Source organism: Perca fluviatilis, chromosome 6 (assembly GCF_010015445.1).
Source record: "Perca fluviatilis chromosome 6, GENO_Pfluv_1.0, whole genome shotgun sequence".
In the NCBI taxonomy this organism is placed as follows: domain Eukaryota; kingdom Metazoa; phylum Chordata; class Actinopteri; order Perciformes; family Percidae; genus Perca; species Perca fluviatilis.
This window is the reverse complement of record NC_053117.1, coordinates 3,797,543-3,818,074: the sequence shown is the minus strand read 5'-3', so window position 1 is coordinate 3,818,074 and position 20,532 is coordinate 3,797,543. Positions and strand designations below refer to the sequence as shown.

At 39.6% G+C, this 20,532-nt stretch overlaps 1 protein-coding gene across 3 annotated transcripts; it reads left to right on the top strand.

Moving 5' to 3' along the window:
- Positions 1–1,254: 1,254 nt before the first annotated feature.
- Positions 1,255–19,043, top strand: pias2 (protein inhibitor of activated STAT, 2). Of its 3 annotated transcripts, XM_039804160.1 has the most exons (15): positions 1,268–1,385; positions 2,914–3,000; positions 4,329–4,513; positions 5,112–5,199; positions 5,286–5,336; positions 5,724–5,814; positions 5,913–6,047; positions 6,174–6,279; positions 7,344–7,417; positions 10,175–10,335; positions 11,308–11,441; positions 12,568–12,763; positions 13,001–13,137; positions 13,216–13,253; positions 14,973–19,043. In XM_039804160.1, exons 2-15 carry the CDS (start codon positions 2,981–2,983, stop codon positions 15,189–15,191), a joined length of 1,635 nt encoding a protein of 544 aa, XP_039660094.1. In that variant the 5' UTR covers positions 1,268–1,385; positions 2,914–2,980; the 3' UTR covers positions 15,192–19,043. The 3 variants fall into 3 exon arrangements, with proteins under 3 accessions (XP_039660093.1, XP_039660094.1, XP_039660092.1); XM_039804159.1 differs by lacking the exon at positions 2,914–3,000 and having other exon boundaries at positions 1,255–1,385; XM_039804158.1 differs by lacking the exon at positions 2,914–3,000 and having other exon boundaries at positions 1,273–1,385; positions 4,326–4,513.
- The last annotated feature ends 1,489 nt before the right edge of the window (positions 19,044–20,532 follow it).

The window sequence follows — 20,532 nt, the reverse complement described above, 5'->3', positions numbered from 1 at the left end:
GTTTAGGCTATTGACCATGATAGGGCCACGCTTTTACCATACGCTCATTTCAAATGTCACATGGGCTAAATAATAATAAAGAAATCAAAATGCAAGCACAAAACCATGTTTAACACTTAAATTGCAGCTGTGCAATGTGAATGAAAGAGAGGAATAGGCCTATTTCCAACAGGCCTACTTTTAATTGATATGATCAAATTGAGTCTTTAAAAACATTCTATAAACAAAGACACCTCAGTTTCTACAGAGCTACAGTGATGGATTTTTAATGCAACAGTATACAATTATATGCAACTGCAAATTAAATTTATCTCAGACCCACAACCACACAACTATTCCTGCCATTTGTTAAATTAGGTGGTTTAGTTGTACTGCCATATAAAACAAAGTCTTTGTACTAGTTTGTAAAGACATCACTTGTTGCCCTGTACCTAGTCTCGCTTTGCCAGACACTCCTCCAAAGCGCACTTGCCATCAGTTATCCTTCTTCTGTGCTACCTTAAATCTCAGTTTAACATGTGTACATATGATCACAATTAGGATGCATCGTGGTCCAATATGCAACAATTACACAGGTGTGATACACTTGAAACCACCAGTGCACATACACAGAGAGTGGACATTTCAGGAGGAAACATCTTGTGTCCAGTATGATGACAGTCATCATGTTTTTCATCATGACAGTCTAGGGTTTTTCATTAGGGTGTATGTCTGGAGGGGATCTTCGAATTTTGCTTTAAGATAGAGTTTAGCCATGTAAACAGAAATAGCCAACATTAAGAAGTTTTTTCAACCTTTTGGCAGCTGTTTTTTTATCACACATGTATGCTACAAATCATAATTAACAGTTCTGTAAATAGGATATTGTATTTTGAGTGCTTACAGCAGCCCAAGGGAAGGCAATATGCAAAGAAAAAAAAAACTCAATCCAAATATCACAAGTTCACTGTTTACGGTCAAGAAAATAGAATATGCTAAATGTGTGTAGTTTTGCACTTTTGAATGCAAACCATGATTTAAAAACATAGCAAATAACTACTATTATTCCAAGTGCAGCAAAGCTAATATGACTATCAAAATTTGCAAAAAAAAAAAAAAAAGGCTTGGAGGCTTTTAGAAAAACAGCTCTTTGACTTAAAATCTAAAGAGTGGAAATGGTGCCGCTTTGTAAACAATTGGATAGCAAAAAGTGCCCTACTAAGTACAGACGCAGGTGGGCCACTGTTCTGTTTTTGGTTTGTGGCACACGCTTTACTCTCCGTACCGAGGGGTCCCGTTACCGTAACGAACCTCCACTCTACGGCGCAGCTGTGGCGTCACCTGGAAGTAGTCCTGCTGGGCGGGATGACCGGAACAACAAGATGGCGGAGAGTGAAGAGTTTCGGGTAGGCAAAAAGAAAAACACAGATTTTTCCTTACTTCTGTCAACATTACAACATGAAACGATACGTTGTAAGGCATAAAGTGGTCGATGTATGACTACCCAAGTGTATAGGCTAGGAGGATAGGGCATTGCCAGGCAGGAACGTGCACTTTCAGAGCAGATAGTTTGCGTCTCTGTGGTTAGCCTTAATGCTAACAGTTTATGATAAGCCAGTCGCTAATAGCTCCATTGTTACCTCGCTGAAACCATTACTGTATTGTATTTATTGTCTAGCTAATTATGTGGGTGTTTAAAGCTGTTAGTTAAGTAGTACTGTAGTATTAATGATAACATGTAGCTAATGTCACGATGGTACACAAAATTAGCCAAAATTGACGCTAGATATATATTGTTGTGTCTAAACTGTAGGCTACTTTTTAATGTGAATAACTCCTTCCAAACACACAGCTGAGTGAATGTTTGCTGCTCCGTAGATCATTATTAGGTTGGTAATCTAACGTGAGTTAAATTGATTAAGGAACGCTGGAAGCCATTAATTGGTGACCAGGAAATTCAGTGTTTGGGAATGAACAAAATGTATGTAACGTCAGTGGGCTACTTGTCACTTAAGTGAGTCACATAGCGTCGCACTATGTCTAAAGTGTCTAAACCGTAAATAACTGGCAGTAACGTTAGGAAAGAGGTGGCCAAGTTCACAAACATTGGTTGTCTGGAATAACCAGACACCTGCTATGAATGCTGCTAAGAGCTAAAGTCCTGCCCCCTCCTCTGGCTGCTCCCGGTTCCTCCAGCACCTGGGATTCACTGGCTTTTCTCATAAAGTTATATCCATTAGTCTTGATGAACACCTGAAATAAATTTAAAAAAAATCATCTTCTTTTCTATCATGCAAGTACAGCAGTAGATAACCATTTAGTGCAGGGGTGTCAAACTCAATTTCACACTGGAAAATGAGAATTACATCAAGGGCCAGACATGTATAGTTTGACATGCTTTATTTAGTCGAAAAGTCACATATCTTTGACTGTATTATTGCATGTCTCATATCTTTCTTATGGTTTGGTCGACATGATAAAACCCTAAAAAAAGTCAGCAAAAAGTTGCTTAGCTATCAGAGAATTTAGCAAAACAATGATAGCATTTTTAAAAGCATGTGACCACACATGAAAACTCTCTGGTTCTGGGGGAATTGCAGTTTGAAAAACAGTTTCCTGTATTTTTTGTTTGGTGCACATCTAAGCTCGCTAAAATTGATTGTGAACCTAAATTGATATGTGGGCCAACTCAAAATTTGCGAGGGGCCGGGTTCGGCCCGCAGGCCTTGAGTTGGACACGTGGCTTAGAGTATGGACAGAAACCCCCAGGAACAAGGTTCAGTTTTTCCAAAAGACAGATGACGGATTGAAGAATAACCACCCCAAGGGGCTATGTTGGTGCGGGTGTGTGTTTAAACATTACATCTGTATCATTGTGCTTTGTCATGTTTTCCATGATTTTATTTAATTGTGATATCATCCTCAATATTTTAGATGCTTAAAGGTCACATATACTGAGGAATTGTAAGGAAAAAGGATATGCACATAAGGACAATCCAGCATGGAGCATTATATCGAAGGGTCAGTAGGGTTTCTTCATTGTTTCTTATTTTTCTGTAGGGGTTCTTTTTAGGCACATTTTAAAGCTTAAGACATTTCTTTGCAAATTAGGTAGTTTTATGTTTGTAAGTTATAAGTAGTTGATCAGTGTCTGAATGTTGTCTTGACTGTTGTAATTTTGTATTTTTGGTCTTTTCAGAGCTGCACATTTAGGCTTCGAATTATAACCACAGCTATTTTTGTTTAGTGTCAAATCACAATTATCAGTAACCAGGCGTTTCATTTAATAATCTCCACACTGACAGCAAATGTCAGGGAGAGATCTCTCCTCAAGGTGGACAAAAGTCCTTCACATACATGACAAAAATGGACATGCCTACCCTGCGAATGTCACATCTCTGCAATTCTACAATGTTAGCTTCTAAACCTATAGAGCCTGGAAGGTGTAATTGGAGAAATTATAATTTGTTCACACAGATTAATACATCGTGCTTTTGAATTGAACTGTGTGCAAAAATTACTAATTCATACTCTCACATCCTTAATTCATTTACACAAAAAGGAAGTAAAACAATTTTTTGACATTTTAACATATTTAAGTGATACCACTATGTTGTTTAGCAAGCAAACTTGTAAAAATCTGTAGTACATCCACATATATAAGTTCAAAAACGAAACAAAACTTCCTAGACCCCAAGTGGCTCATTCACATTAAATTGTCTATGGTCTGACCAAATAGTCATTGTTAATGTTGCACTGCATTATGTTACACAGTACACAGTGGTTTCTGCAGGCAGGCAATGTAATCAACAATGTCTTGTTTGGCCTTGATGTTGGCTTGTGTAGTGGCTTCTTGTCAGATCTTCATTAGAATAAGTTAGTGCTCGGCTCTGGTCTAGGGTTGGCAGTGGTGCTCAGCGCCTGCTTCATGTCTCGTGTACCTATTTCTTCCATTGTGTTACACAGGATGTCAATTTGATTTGTATAGCATGAACAACGCATGAATAAAAATAAGAATACACAGCAAGACAATCAACAAAAACAAACTAGACATAAAAGTGCAACCATACAAATTCTCACACACAAAAAAAAAAAAAAAAAAAAAAAAAAAAAAAAAAAAAACACAAAAAAAAAAAAAAAAAAAATAGGGTTGTAAACATGAGCTTCTCCTGGCGGCTTTGCATTTGCTGCTGCAGTCCAGCGTTGCAAATCAAAATCAAGGAGCTGTATCACCAGCGGTACTCCAGGGTCATAAACACCCCTGACCCTGATTTGGCGACCATAAAGTCCCTGTTGCCCTCTGATGTGAGAGGGGTAACTGTAGTGAACACTGCCATCTCTGTCAGCAGGAGTCAGTCCTGTAACACAGACTTCAGCCTGTTGAGTGGTGGAACAGCCCTGTGGCACGACACCAAACCCAGCATGAATCTCCAGCAGCCAGCACCTCTCATCCCCCCCGTCCACCCAGATGTGCAGATGAAGCCCCTCCCCTTCTATGATGTGCTGGATGTCCTAATCAAGCCTTCAAGTCTAGGTCTGTGGTCTTTTCTTTTAGGGATGCACCGATCCGATACTGATATCGGATATCGAACCGATACTGACTCAAATAGTGGGATCAGGCATTAGTGACAATGGGGCTTATCTATTCATTTTAATTCTATGTTTATATGCTATATACTTTATACACTTGAATTGTGAGTACATAGTGTACACAGAATACTACGTGTAAGTGTACTCACCTAAGTATCCGAATTGAGACCTACCTCATGCCTTTGTCTTCAGTGAAGTACTTGTCCAAATTCTGAACACAATCAGCCTTTGTGATGGCAGAAGGAATGAAAATAGTACTTCAGATGTAACTGTCTTCCTGGTGGAAGCAAGTCCAATAAATGGATAAAGTAAAAGTTTCAGTGCTTTCTAAGCAAAAGTTGCGAGTGTTGAGTGTATGGATGACTTTTGGATTACTGCAGTGGAATCATTTGAGACTGTAGGAATGCAGATTTACTATTTGAAAATGTGAACTTTAAGCTCTATAAAGGTCACAAATTACACTGTGTGTGTTGTGAGCAGTGGTATTTAAGTTATCTGAAGTGCAGCACTTTGTAATTAACAGTCATCATTTGTGTTTTCAGGAGCGAGTCCTGCACAGAGATACCACCAAGAAAAATATTTCATCTTTGCCTTGACACCACAGCAAGTTCGTGAAGTATGCATATCCAGGTAGGACTAATTTGAAGAAGAAAAAAAACATGCCCAAGATGTAAATGATAAATATATTAAGTATGTGTAACTGTGTTTGTCTACAGGGACTTTCTACCAGGTGGCAGAAGGGACTATATGGTTCAAATTCAACTGAGGTGAGAGTGCTCAGTTTTCTGACCTGTAAATAATAGATCTTGCGATTCCTTGCGAATTAAGAAATGCACATTTTAAGTGAGCATAATGGTTCAAGTCAAAACTCTTTTAAAAACATATTGAATAACTTGATTAATGTTTTCATGGTGACTCCAAACCTTCCCTCATGAATATGCGAACACCTTTTGCCATCACAGGTTTATTAAAAACACTACACATATACTGTAAATGTGGGAAACGCTGGTTTAGAACATGGCACTAAGATGGCTGTCCATCCAACGGTTTTGCTGAACATATTTTGAACACATTACTTTAAATTTGCACTTATTAGTCTGTTTATTTTCTTCAATGTGTATTCAGGCTCTCAAATGTCTGTTTTGTTTTGTCAGGTTTTGCTTGTCAGAGACAAGTTGCCCTCAAGAGGATAACTACCCAAACAGTCTTTGTATAAAGGTCAATGGGAAACTTTTTCCTTTGCCAGTAAGTGCTAGTTTCACTCCAGAACAGTTCCAATTAAAAGCCAATCCAAGTCATGTATTCTACCATAAAGACCCTAACAAAGCATTTTATTCCTGTAGGGTTATGCACCACCACCCAAAAACGGCGTGGAACAGAAGAGACCAGGAAGACCTTTAAACATTACCTCCCTTGTTCGACTCTCATCTGCGGTACCCAATCAGATTTCAGTCACATGGGCACCTGAAATTGGAAAAGTGAGAACATATATGTCATTGGAACCTTTTCAGCTTTTTGTTTTTCTGTGCTCGAGTTGGCCGTCATGTTTGGGTACTGTAACAGTGACTTCTCTGTAAAGGTTGTTGGATCATATTGTTTTTCAGACCTATTCTATGTCTGTGTACCTGGTGAGACAGCTGACATCACCACTGCTCCTGCAGAGGCTCAGGATGAAGGGCATCAGAAACCCAGACCACTCCAGAGCACTAAGTAACTACACAGAAAAACACTATGACTACATTTCAGTAATGCCCACTATACGTTGTACAGCAGCAGTTTTACCTGGAGGTAGTCACACTTGACTCAAGGTCTTCACAAATCTAAAAATATTTACCTAACCTGAAAAGCACCGTCAGTATGGTTACATGCACACAAGAAACCCGTTTTCTCAGAAAAATCAGGTAATGCAGGTAATCAGACACTGTGTTTACATGCACTGTAAGAACATGGTTACTGGTTTTCTGAAAATCTGCATACATGTGCAGATCAGCAATCAACTGCTCCCCTGCGCATTCCTTACTTCTTTATCTAAATCTTTAAAATAAGGACATTTAGCTGCATGTGTTTGAGAGAATGTGTTGGAATTTTACAAATGGTGAGATGTTCAGCAACGTAAAAACGGACTTATTCAGACCTCTAGAGGCTAGTTGTTTGTTAGGGTTAGAGTTGTGTGTGTTAGTCGGACAGCACACGCGGGTGATGTCCCAGCGACACGTTCCATGTCCAGCAGCTTTGTCAGGTTCAAACTCCCATGTAAAAAGTTAAGTAGCTGCCGGTTGGGACACAGAGACACTGATACAGATATGGAGAAATATGATTCATAATAATCCTAGCAGTTGGTATGATTAACAGTGGCAATTATAGTAACAATAAAGATAATGGAACTATGACTAGAAATAGTAGTTGTAGCAGTTCAGGGCTTAGCAGTGCGTCGAGCGTGTGATCGTAGAGAGCATGGCTGTCCGTTATTTGCTGCCCTCGGTGAGTAAAGCTGCTCTACCCAAACCTGAAATTGACCTGTCCATTATAAGAAGAGCAAACCTGATGCCAACGGGACCTGAGACCTTAAGAAAATGTCTCTAAAACTGATTTCAATCAAGACACAAAAATCAACACTTACATTTGTTGAAAGCCAGTGAGGAGTGTATCCCTGGCGATGTCAGGTTTATGGAACTGGAAGTTTCTTTTAATATTTGGTTTTCATGTATTCTTTTGCCTTTTTGAAATTAATCTTTTTGTTTCTGTTTGTTACCCTGTACTCCTCTGTGTTCCAGTTAAAGAGAAGTTGACAGCCGATCCAGACAGTGAGATTGCTACAACAAGCCTTCGCGTCTCACTCATGTGCCCGGTAAATGAAGAATCTGTCGACAATGTTTATGTGATTCCAGCAATTATTTGGACAGCATGAATTATAGTTTGTAGAGAAATGCGAAAATAATTGATACACACAGTGGCCCTCATTTATCAGCCTAACGAGAAACCAGCGCAGAAATCATCTTACGACGTGTGATTCATGAAACGTTTGTATCACACCAGTCGGCGCGTAAGAATGGTCGTACAGTGATAAATGCAGCGTCTGGAAACGATCGTCATTCAAATATTACGCCCCAATATATTCTCGGTTTTGAGGCCTTGGCCCTATAATTTATTTATGGCGAGACGTAATCCGGCTGAGAAGCGGCACTTTTCAGAGGTGGAGACTGAAACCCTGACATCTCAGGTTTATTTGCACTAACGTGTGTACTATTTGGCAGCCTGAAAACCGGTATTCAAGGCTGTAGAAAGAATGCGGGATGGAAAGAGATCACTGATGCAGTCAACAGTGTTGCCGTAGTAAATCGGACTCCAGCTGAAGTTTAGCCTATTTAATACATCCTTAACACATTTTTCTATAGTCCTAATAGTAATATACAGGCTTCTATTGCAATCTCTTAGGCCTACATGTAGGTGTACCTATATTTAAATAAACACACGGTAGCGGAGTTTATGCAGTGTCTTTTATTTTACTCGTGTTTTTTTTCATGAGTCAGAACGAGGCAAAAGCTGAGAGAGAGTGCGTGTCCTCCGCCCCCCGTGCTGGACCACCACCTCAACCCTCACTCCTGACAGCAGAGGGGCTGGAAAAACAAGCCGAAATAATTCGGTCAATGGCAGAAATAAATCGTTCACTTAAAAGAGAAACGAAAACCTGAAGAGTAAATAAAAATAGTGTGCATTGTCATGTTTCCTGTATTGAATATCATTGCCAAACATAACACTATAGGCTACCTTTTAAAAAGCCAGGAATAATAATATCCTGTCTCCTTGGTATAGCCCCCAGTTGGGGCTGTGCTGGACACTGCTCTCTGGGCATCGGGTCATCTGGCTCCATGGCTACATTTATGGCGCCCCGTTTTCCTGCGAGATGTTGTGCAGAACCCCACAGGCTAAAACAATGTTGCAGACTTTTTCTGCCGTCTATAGGGCCCCCCCCCCCCCCCCCGCTGATGCAAGCCATCTGCCCTTAATCAATCCGATGGAGCGCTCCACCGTGGCACGTGCGCGTACGTGTGCACTGTTGGACCGGCGCATAGAGGTCTTCTAAAAGAGCCAGATCTGCCATTGCTGATAACGGATCAACTGATGACTTCTCCTTCTCCTGTTGAACTGATTATATACTGCACCGCAAGTCCACACTGACTCCAGAACTTCAGACCAGACGTGAGATTTTATCGCAGCCTACGCTCACGTTCAAATTGATAAATGCCGAGCTTTGCGTAAGAGTCGGCGTACGCCCGTCCTACGCCTGTTTTAGGTCGTACGCACGTTTCATAAATGAGGGCCGGTATGCGTTGTGTCAAAGGATCGCTTACTTTCTGCCACAGTTTCTCCCTTATAATACCACTGGGGGACGCCAAAGTCTGAAGCATTCAAATACATAACAAACCTTCACATGTAAAAGGCACTAAAACTTAAAATAATGAAGCGCTCACACCACAAGTCATGTTCCACCGGTTTTGGCTGTTATGATTTAATTATTATTTTTATGTAAATGTAGCCGCATTATAAAAAAAATTCAACAACTTCACAGTTTTGTTAGGGAATTGTGTAAGAACCAAAAACAATCCTGCAAGCTGTTGATCACCTGTAGTCACTTTATTTATTCAATAATTTAATTCAGAAATAAAATAAAGACATGAAACTATATATATATAATATATATAAAAAAGTTATTTTATTTTTACTTTATTGCAGACATCATTTTAATTGTTTCCTGTTTTTCCTGTATATATGAGTGAGGAGCAATTGCTACAAATGTCTGTAAGTAATGCAAAATTAGTTATTTTTAGAAATTAGAAAATTAGTCGGCGCGTATTTTTTTAACCTTTGGCTGACCATTATCCACATCAATAAAGGCTTTTTAATATTTTCTTCAACAAACGCGCCTTGGTTTTCATGCTGTTCTGATACCAAATTAGTTGTGTCTAGTTGTCAGGACTATGGTTCAGGAGAGCTAACACTAAATTCAGCTGAGCAACATTTCGGAGGAGCGGCTAAAATAAAAACAGCTGGTCCAACCTAAAGCTTAGCTCACCTTAAGTCAGGGAGCCTGGGCTGCTTTGGCTTGTTGTTAACATCGGGGCTAACCCCTTTGACTTTAATCAGTGTTATTTAGTTTATAAAACATTCCCCAATGCTTAGACCCCGGCGGCATTACATAACCCATAGCAGTGCAGATGTGTATCGATAATTCAGTACTGACCAGAACCGTTACCAATTTAGTAGCTGTTCTCGATACCCAGCCCTAGTCATATGTTGATTATTAGTGGATGTTGTGGCTGCCGTTAGTTATAATAGTAGGTTTGCTGGCTTAGCTGAATCAGTGACGATTGCCTACAATTAGTGCTTATTTAGAATGTTATGGCATAAGCTCCAAGTTTTACGCAGTACCAAATCTTCCAGGGACATACTGTTGGTGTGACATTCATGTTTTATGTGCATGTCTGTAAGACTTTCTGAAGTGCAATAACTTTGTATTAAGTTTTACCTAATGAATTTGCGCAAGGAACCAACCATGTTCTTCATAAATGAGTTGTGACTGAGGTCAGTGTGTTTTGTCTTCCAGCTGGGTAAGATGCGACTTACGGTGCCATGCCGGGCGGTGACCTGCTCTCACCTGCAGTGTTTCGACGCTGCCCTCTACCTGCAGATGAATGAGAAGAAACCCACGTGGATCTGTCCTGTGTGTGACAAGAAGGCTGCATACGAGAGTCTCATCATTGATGGGTTAGTTCAACTAATTCCACCACTTCACATGAAGAATGAACTGCTGTTGCTCTTGCTAAGGCAGTTGTACAGTTAGTCTGGTGCCATGTTCTCATTATGAAAGTTAAAAGAACTCCTCAGAACATGGCACCAGAAAAATCCATGCTTCATCTTAATAATTAAGTATACACAGAGTTTCTCACTATAGTGATTGGAACTCTACTAATTTAGTTTTATGTATTTAACCACAGATGTCCTGATCCGATCCTAAGTATTGGTATCGGGGCCGATTCAGGCATATTTTAATGGGTCGGTATCTGCTAAAATAAATCTGATCCTTTCTTTACTCTAATCTGTTTTGTCCACCTCAGCCTGCTAGTGTTGCAGTGCTGCTCTCCTTAATGACAGCCGGGCATATGAGAATGGAAATGAGCATATGATTGTGAAAATGTATTTGGTCGCACCCATGATTGACTATGTTCTGACACACAGGTTGGCAAAATTTGCGAAGCTTCGACAGTTACAAATCTGTTCTTGTAGATGCTGACTGTTGCTTTGGTTGATGGCAGCCCAAAAAAAATATAAACCGTTGGGTTTGTGTGCTCTCTGCAGCCAGTGTCTGCTCAGCCAAAGATTGTTTATGAGGGAAAAAAAGCATCACTCTGTAACACTGCTGTATTCACAACTCCAACCGAGTGATACGTCTTCTCTTTGGCACAACACGTCATGTCAATTTCAGGAGTCACATTCCTCCAGGTTAACTTTCCTTTGTATCATATCAATAATGTAAGCTCATCAAGTTAACAGTTTTCAACCAGGATCAAGCAGCATGTCAAAAATAAGGTATGTCAAATTTAGAATGTATCAGAGATACCCAATATTAAAGCTCCAGGGCCAAAAAAACACACCACCAAAGTCAATCTGCTTGTGTGACCATTTAGTGTCAAATTATTATTGTATACTGGTGATTTAAGTGTTATGTTCTTTGTTCAGTTTATTCTTGGAGATCCTGAATGACTGCTCCGATGTGGATGAAATCAAGTTCCAGGAGGATGGAACCTGGTGTCCCATGAGACCAAAGAAAGAGTCAGTCAAAGTCCCCTCTCAGTCAATTCCAAAAGTTGAGAGTAAGTACATCATATTTTATGGGATACATTCTTTTATTGGTATTTAGTATATAACATTATATAAGGTGATGTTACATTGATGGATCGCCAATAAAGTTTATCCACAAATGTACATGAATTCATTAATAAAACACTAACAACCAACTACATGAAAAAACTGAATAAAATAAAACAAAACAAATAACAAAATAAATTTGAAGAAAGAATAATTTCTGCCTCACCCTTCCCTCATCCCTTAAACCTCTCCCTTTTGGATCCATTCAGTCATTCAACCTTTTTTTATCCTCGAGAGACCAATGAGGGCGATGAAGCAGAACTTAAGGTGTTTTTCTGCTGTTATCCTGACTCAGGGATGCATTTTACAAAGTCTACAGACTGCCACGTTGTTGTTGGCATTAAGAGTAAAATACGCCCACACTTTAGAAGACCGTGTGCTAACCCTTTTCTCAACGTGTTGTTGAACTTGCGAGGAATGCGCTGTTGCTGGAGGCAGCCATGTTGTTTTTAAGACTTCTATGCATGACGCGTCGACGCAAATTATTTGTGTCGATGCATTTACATAATTGATTACATCGACGAATCCTCCCAGCCCTAGTGGACATACCGGTTATTTGATCTTTAAGTAGAAATGACTTTAGTTATAATTGAACCAAAATTTTCCTTTGATCGTTTTAGTGGAATGTTGGAATAAAACAGGTCTTGTAACCTGTGGGGGTGCACGATGTTCTCTTCCATAGGTCTCCAAGACAGAGTAAGTACATCATCTTGATACCTGGGCAAGGTTTGAATTGATCCTACCCACAAGTGTCATGTGTGTATCACAACCTGATGTATCATAAACACATCAATGAGCCACACTGTTGCACTGGCTGACATTACCATGACACACACACACACACACACACACACACACACACTGTAGAACACCGTTACTGATTAAGTAAAGTTTGTTAAAACTATGGTACCAGTTGTTTTAGGAAATTACTGAGCCTTTTTGAAAATAATTTTAAAAGATATATATATATGTCTTATGGCATATTGTTGGTTTTGTCTTTTTATGGGATTTGTTGACAATAAGACAAATCTAGAATAATACTGGCCTTAACCTGGAACCTTTGTCTTTTAGCCTCAGCTCCTTTACGCCAGTCTTCAGTGGTCACCAACTCTACGGAGCCCAGCTCCACCAAGAAGGCGGATGTGATTGACCTGACTCTGGAAAGCTCCTCCTCCTCCTCCTCTTCCTCTGATGAAGAGGACACAGACCCTCCACTGAAGAAACGCTGCGTTTACATTTCCAAGAGCGAGGATATGCATGCGAAGGGGTGAGCAGGCCTCTCTGTGTTGTTTACTAGAACCATAGACAGAGCTGGGTGCACCAGCCTCGTTCCTAAAGAAAAATCCACAATACCGTAGTCAGTTTTCTGTTTAACTTTTGCCATCCAGTGACTTATGTGACAATGCTGGACATTAGACATTCAGTGTTTTAATGTTTGCTGTTTTCTTGGATGGATTAGATCTGGAGCCCACTGTTACAATACAAGCTTGCTGTTTTCTCTCAGGGTGTTGACCTACCAGCCCACTGTGCGCGTGCCAAACGTCCAGGCCCTGGATCCATCGTATCTGACCTCTACGCTCGCTGACTATGCAGTCCCCTTCCACCCATCCACCCTAGCCACCATCCCAACAGACATGCAGAGTGAGTCAGTGGATAGGGGGACTGTAAGCACTATCACAACTTGGAATTGTTAATAATCTGTTTTCCCCCTACCCATAGGTCTGGATTTGTTTTCCTTAATTCAAGCAGATCCTCAGGTATGTTTGTTACAGTTGTCTACTGTTTAAAGCTGCACTATGTAAGATTTCTCTAATCTTATCAAACCAGCAATCCTAGCAGCTACAGAGAATAGCCTCCAGCTGCTGCTTAGACACTGTAGGCTCACCTCATTTGTTTAGACAACAAACAAACCACACTGCGAGCTGGTAAACATGGATATAAACAATACTGGTTTAAAAATACTTACAAAATCACCTTTGCAAATGTTTTATAAGGAGCGTATTTGTTAGGCCTTATAAATACTCATAACCAGTGTAGTAAACACAACAGCACTTTTTGCACATAGCACTTTAATTCTTAGTCACTTCAGGTAGTATTGTCTTTGCAGTCATGTGTCCTTTCATTTTCTAAGATGTGTTATGTTGATTTCATGTTGATTTTAGAATGGTTTCTCTGTTACATGTTTGTATTCTAAAGCAACAGATTATAGCACTATACCCAAGACAAATTTCCCCTCAGGGACAAAAAAGTCTATTCTATTCTAATGAGTTTTGTTGATAAGAGATACAGTAATCACTTCACAGTTAAGCCCGACTAGAGTTATTGTGGGACTGAGGTGGTTAAATATGTTTGACTGTAATTTACCCACAGTTGATGAAATTAATAGGGGTGTGCAACTCTCCCTTATAAGACGATGCAATACGTATGTATACGATACCGTTGAGGGGCGATACATTTTAATATGGATCGATTCAGTACGATTCGATGTTAAAACGATTCGGTGCGATACAATGACATACGATTCAATGATGGATACACTTAATATTTGTATAATCTACACACATTGATTTCTAATTATACATAATTAAAATTCTATAAATAAGCTTTGCCTACCTCAAATAAATATATATTTTGTGAAAGGGACCAGCGAATAATAAAGCCAACTTATCTTAGAGACAGTATCTCAAACACAGGTCCACATTACGCAGTCATTGTGAGCGCTCCAATAATAATCATATACAGTATTACGTGAGTACACATGAGCACAATAATACTGTTGTGAGCATTAGCATGCGGCTAATGGACCTTTGTGTAACTGAACGTCTTAGAACATATAAATGTCAATATAAACTTAACGCAGCCAAATACATATTTATACCAGTCTGCTCACATGTTTATGAACACACACACATTGATGGATGACTCACAGACTGCAGCTAGTACAATTTACAATATCCAAGATATATTCCTCTCACCGCTAACTCCAAAAATGAAACCTGTATGTCGGCAAACCTTTTCTGCAAACCCAAACAAAGGCGCTGATCACTGCCACCCTGAACATGAATGACCCTAATCACACAAATGGTGAGGCTTTTGTCTCAGTCACACATAAACACAGCCGTCTCTATCAACAGCATCGCGCACACTGCAGCAGCTTGGTTGAAATGACAGCAAAGCTTCAGTCAACCGTTTCGTAACAGTAGAACCGGGCCATCAGCCGAATCTTGGTCCATTTAGACCGATGCAGGGGTCAATGTATCGATGTAGTCGTATCTGTGATAAAACAACCGGAAAACATTTCATAGTGGGGAATCTTTACACCCTTAAAAATTAAGAAATAGAGATTGTAGAAACCATACATTGGATTGGAGAAGTTGTATTGTAGCAGTTTATACTAAATAGTAATACTGAAGGGTTCAGACATTTCAGTGGACTTTAATGATGTTGATCCTGATCAACTCGTCTTTCCTGCTCAGCATTACCGGCCACAGATGTTTCTGGACAACCTGACGAGCAGCATGCAGAGTGCAGCCGCAGCCAGCACCAGCTCAGCCCTGGTGTCCTCCTCCAGCAGCCACTACGACACCAGCAGCCACGCCGCCAGCTCCCTCCACGAGACCCGGGTCATCACAGGGGGAGGGGGCGCTGGAGGAGGGGCTGACAGCGGCATATCAGATATAATTTCACTAGACTGAGCCACGTCTCACTGGACCTTTTCAGGCCTGTTTTCTGTGGCCTTTTTAGTGCGGACTATGTGTACATGCCATGTTGAGTTTTACACAAGAGCACCCAGATTGGTATACATGAGTTCTTTGCTGGCCTGGAAAATTTCATGATGTTAAAAAACTGTATCCAGGCATGTTGTTTTTTTTTTTTTTTATACTTGCAAATGGGTTTGGCATCCTATCTGCTATGGTAGGACGATAAATGGTTTGATGCCCAAGGACAATATTGTATGTCAGTGTATTGTCATTTCTCTTGAAGTACTCTTGACTTTAACATTTCATTCGGATTCTGATTTGGAAATATTCTCGTGTGCTGCCATACTTACCTTAATCACATTCGATCTAAACAATGGGAAGGATTTAGCATTGGTTAAGTCCAATTTCCCCTGGTGTTTTAGCCTTGGTTTAGTCCAATATTCCCTGGTATTTCAGCCTTGGTTTAGTCCAATATTCACTGTTGTTTTAGCCTTGGTTTAGTCCAATATTCCCTGGTATTTCAGCCTTGGTTTAGTCCATTGTTGCCAGGTATTTCAGCCTTAGTTTAGTCCAATATTCCCTGGGGCACGTTCAACCCTGACAAAACAGCAAAACGTTTATTTAAACTGAAATGTAATTGTTTAGTCCAATATTTTCCCATTGTTATAGCATTGGTTTAGTCCAATATATCCCCAGTGTTTTAGAAATTGGTTTAGTCCAGTATTTCTCCATTGTTTTAGCCTGGCTTAAGTCCAACATTTCCCCAGTGTTTAACCTTGTTTTAGTCTCTGTATCCCTCTGGTTGCTCTCTTTACCCACCACTCATAGAGTCTGCTCTGTGCCATTGTGTGCCATGCAGGGAGCAGACGCTCGGTGGTATCAGTGGAACTGGCAATCCTTTCATGTTACAGGGAGTCATTTTATTTTAGTCTTCATATAAAAAATATTGCCCGGGGAACTTTAATCAGTAGTATGCCATCATACAGTATCATTATGACATGAGCAGCTAGTCTTTTGGCCTCCCATATATAGGTGTAGAAATATTACAATAACTCTTCCATGCTCAGCTCTGTAGAGGTCTTCCTGGCAGAAAGATGTCTGTTATACTTTTTTCCCCCAGTTGTTCCAGTGTTGGAAATATTTAGAGCATTGAGCTCCTCATTTATACCGATTTGTTTCTTTGAACATACACGTGACTCTGACTTCAGCCTCTCCTGGCCTGGTTAGCATGGAGCAGAGTCAGGACGGATGGAAGACGAGCGTGAACTCACTGCTCTCAGCAAGACTTTGTTTCACACAACAACCATGCAAGCAAACTAACGGTTAGATGAGAGACTGATAAACATACTGTTGACTGTGAACATGGTCGGCAGGTCAGTAATTGAGATGTTTTCATTGGTTCTAACAGCTGTCAGTTCTTCAGTGAGGTTGATTACAGGGCAGCTTTCATGGCAAACCAATGTAAAATGTTCCTTTTGTCATTTAGTCAGAGCAATAATTTAACTCATGTTAGGTTAAATAAAGTTGTCAATGTAGTTCAGATGCTGCATAAATGATTCTAAGATGGTATGCTCTGCCTCCCAAATTGGATCCCTTTTTTGTGTATGGTGGTTTATTGGCTTATATAAGTTGTAAACATGATTTTGAAGATAAATATACTTAAAGCAATAGTTCAAAACTCAGGCGATTATGCTCATTTGCGGTGATTGAGATGTTCAGATGGATATCAATCTAATGTCTGTAAGTACAGACCTGGAGTCAGGGCATGGTAAGCCTAGCTTAGCATGGCTGGAAGCAGGGCTCTGTCCTACCAACACCTCCAAAGCTCACTGATGAATATGTCCCATTTGTGTGCTCCTTACACAAACGGAAATGTATGAACTACAGATTGTGTTTGCCCCGAGCTAGCGGTCTCCTCCTCTGTCCAGTCTTTATGCTAAGCTAGGCTAACCACGTCCTGACTCCAGCTCTGTGCTTAAAACAGACATGAGATTAATATTCATTTTCTCATCTTATGCTCAGAAAGAAAGTCAACAAGTTTAGTTCCCAAAATGTTAACTGTTCCTTGCTTCCATCAGTTTTGACTCTCATACAAATCAACTTTATTAGTTTACACTGAAATTAATTTTGTGTTCCCGAGCAGCTCTGCTCCAAAAAAAAGAAAAGTACACACGTTAGACAAGCATGAGGCGGTTCAGTGAATTTGAACATAATGTGAATGAAAGAGTATGTTTGCCTCTAAGTTGGTGCAAAATATCCGAAAAAGTTCATGCTGCCAAAAGTCAGATTATGTTCTCTTCAGTTAATATTTAAAAGTCCTCTCTGTAATTCCTCTGAGCGCTGGCCTCTGCTGTATTTGGACTTTGTTGTATGTTGATGATGCTGTGTGTTAGTTTGGGATGGATGTACATGAACATTTCCTTTCTCAAAGTTGTCACCACTTAGTAAGATAAAGAAGGATACACAGGGCAGCTACTGTATCACACCTACATTATCTTATCTGGACTGCTTGCTGTGCATGTGGACTGACGGCCATCAGGAGCTCAATCTCAGGGACCTACACTCCACTTTTCTGGGCTTGACGGACTGAGTGAATTAAAATACCGGTGCATAGAAACAACAGTTAAAATCCCTGACTGAAATACAGATGGTGATGTAAAGGTTAGGCTAATGTATAACATCAATGTATCTGTTTAATTCAATCATGCTAATGACTGTTGGCAGTTTCCATGTTAAGGCTGTGATAACAGTTCACCCAAATTACAAAACACAAACTCACTTAGCTTTAGTTGTATCCCATTTATGCGGATGGTTTTAGTTTATGTGAACAGGTTTTGAGATGTCTGTCTCTGAGATATCACTCACTTGGAAATCAGTTGACAAATGACATTGCAAAAATTCAACACATTTTTTCCAGAAGCAGTTTCCCTGTTAGTCTGGAGACAATCTTGATTAGAACTATGGAAACAGAATCCCATTCTCTTCCATTGTATTGGGGTAGAGGCAGGAATCTTAAAACCCAGACTATATCTGCATGTAGAGATAGCGCTGGTGGGAGGTTAGAAAATATGATTTTGTAATTTTGGTGAACCAACCCTTGAAGTAAAAAAAAAACATCCGATAGAAGAAACCCTGCATTAGTGTTTGCATAGAGGTCACTGCTTTGTGGAATTACTGATTAGTAGGGTTGGGGATCGAGAACTGATTCCTAATCGGAATCGTTTCAAAAATTACGATTCCATTGGAATAGTTTCTTTATTGGAATCGTTTGGAGGATTTGGTTTCAAATCTGATCATAGGTTCCAAATTTAATATGCGCAAGTTTTGGTTTCCGTAGAAGCCAGGCACTTGTTGTGTTGTACAGTAACCGGAGCTCTAGTGTGGCTTTATTTTGCATTGTAAAAGCTGTAAAACTGCAACCCACCTATGATTCAAAATAAAACTTTCCTCTTATTTGTGAAATAAGCATCTAACCCGTTTCAACTCCACCACTCAAAGAATCGGAATCGAGAATCGATAAGAACCGGAATCGAAAGGAAGAATCGGAATTGGAATCAGAATCGTTAAAATCCAAACGATGCCCATCCCTACTGATTAGACGTTTGACTCCGTCTCTATTCACCTGCGGCCAGATGTTGGTGATGTGGATATTTCTTTATTTTGTACTCTTCACACTTTATGGGCTTTGAAACACAACCCAGATCACTTGGACCTTTCTCTTGTGACACCATGTTAACAGACTCCGAGAAAAGTACTCACGAGGTTTATAACAAGATGGTTTATTACAAAATTGTCTTTGTTTTCCTGTATCTGTAAACTTGCAGCATTTTAAATTGTGGTACCATGTGTGGGTGTTTTTTATTAAAAGTTTTTTTTTTTATTATTCAGTTAAAATCTGTCACTCTAGAAATAACTCTGAAGAGGTTTACTATTCCCAGGAGTAAAAAAGGTCTTCACTCAAAGTGAAAAACAAAAAAACATTTATAAAGCAACTCCTTCCTGCTTTCAGTGAAGGGTCGGAGGAACACCAATCAACAGCTCTCACGTTAATTAAGTCAGTGTATAAATAGCCAATCTGCCCCCTCATTCATTCTTTAAAACATTCATACTTTTTCTTTGTGATGTGTTATTCTGAAATGAGTTGATTCTATTTTGGAAAATCTTTAATGTCTCAGTATATTTATAATATAAATATATAAATAGGGGTGAAATAACAAAAACTTGACTGAAATGGTAACAAGAAGAAAACCCAACTGGGGCAGAAAAGAAATTCTGCTGCTGATGGAGGTACATCAGAGATATATATTACATATAAGGAGGATTTAGTTACACAGTGGCAAGTGCACAAGATGAATGAAATTAGATTTTAAGTTTCTGCACCCAGGAAGAATACAAAAAACGTGTGTGTGTCAGATGTGTGTTTGAAGACAAGAAATCAGCAGCTGCAGATAGTCGGCTAATACTCCTCTGAACTGTTCATATTGCTTCAGATTACATATTGTAATTCTTGTAGTTTAGTTTATTATGAGCTCTGCCCTTAAGTACAGCTACTCCTCCTGGGGTCCACATTTAAAAACCTACATTAAACATTACAGTCTACATAAAAAAAAAAAAATCACAATTCAAGATTCTATGCTTTATTGCCATGCAACTAAGGGAATTTGGTGCAGTGTGCTTATTACACACACAAAAAACAAAGCATTCATAGCAGAACAGTCCACACCCATTAAAAACACGTCATATAGACACAACCCCCCCACAAATGCATACCATTTATCCCATAATAAAATAGATAAATATTGCATTGCATTCTACAAATATGATGCTCCAAGATGTTTTTTTATTTGCTTTTTAAACATTGATCTCTGTTTTAATTTAATCAATAACAGTGGTAAAGAATTACATGTTTTAATCGTTCTATATAATATAATACTGTGCGTTTTAAGAAATTAGTGTTTGCTCTTGTTACGTGTATCAGAGAGTAATCCACCGAAGCTGTGTGTGTGTGTGTGTGTGTGTGTGTGTGTGTGTGTGTGTGTGTGTGTGTGTGTGTGTGTGTGTGTGTGTGTGTGTGTGTGTGTGTGTGTGTGCGCTTATACAGCCTGTACTATGGTTCTGGTGTTTAGTATGAAGTCAGTGAGTTGGAGGAAGCCAATGCTGTTGGAGCTCAAGTTTTAACGTGTCGATGCAGAAGTCAAATGTGATGGCCTGAGCCTCACTACAACCGATTAAAGGGACAGCTACATTTACTTTGGAAATCTTTTTTTTTTGTTTTAGAATGCTGCTATGACCGTATAGACTACTTAAGTAGATGTCATGTCGGGGCTGACCAGAC

Excerpts from the sequence above, each read along its gene's own strand:
- pias2 (XM_039804158.1), top strand. The coding sequence starts at position 1,345 with ATGACCGGAACAACAAGATGGCGGAGAGTGAAGAGTTTCGG. Across the intron at positions 1,386-4,325 it reads CGGAGAGTGAAGAGTTTCGG|CAGGAGTCAGTCCTGTAACA; the intron begins GTAGGCAAAAAG and ends CATCTCTGTCAG. Across the intron at positions 4,514-5,111 it reads AATCAAGCCTTCAAGTCTAG|GAGCGAGTCCTGCACAGAGA; the intron begins GTCTGTGGTCTT and ends TTGTGTTTTCAG.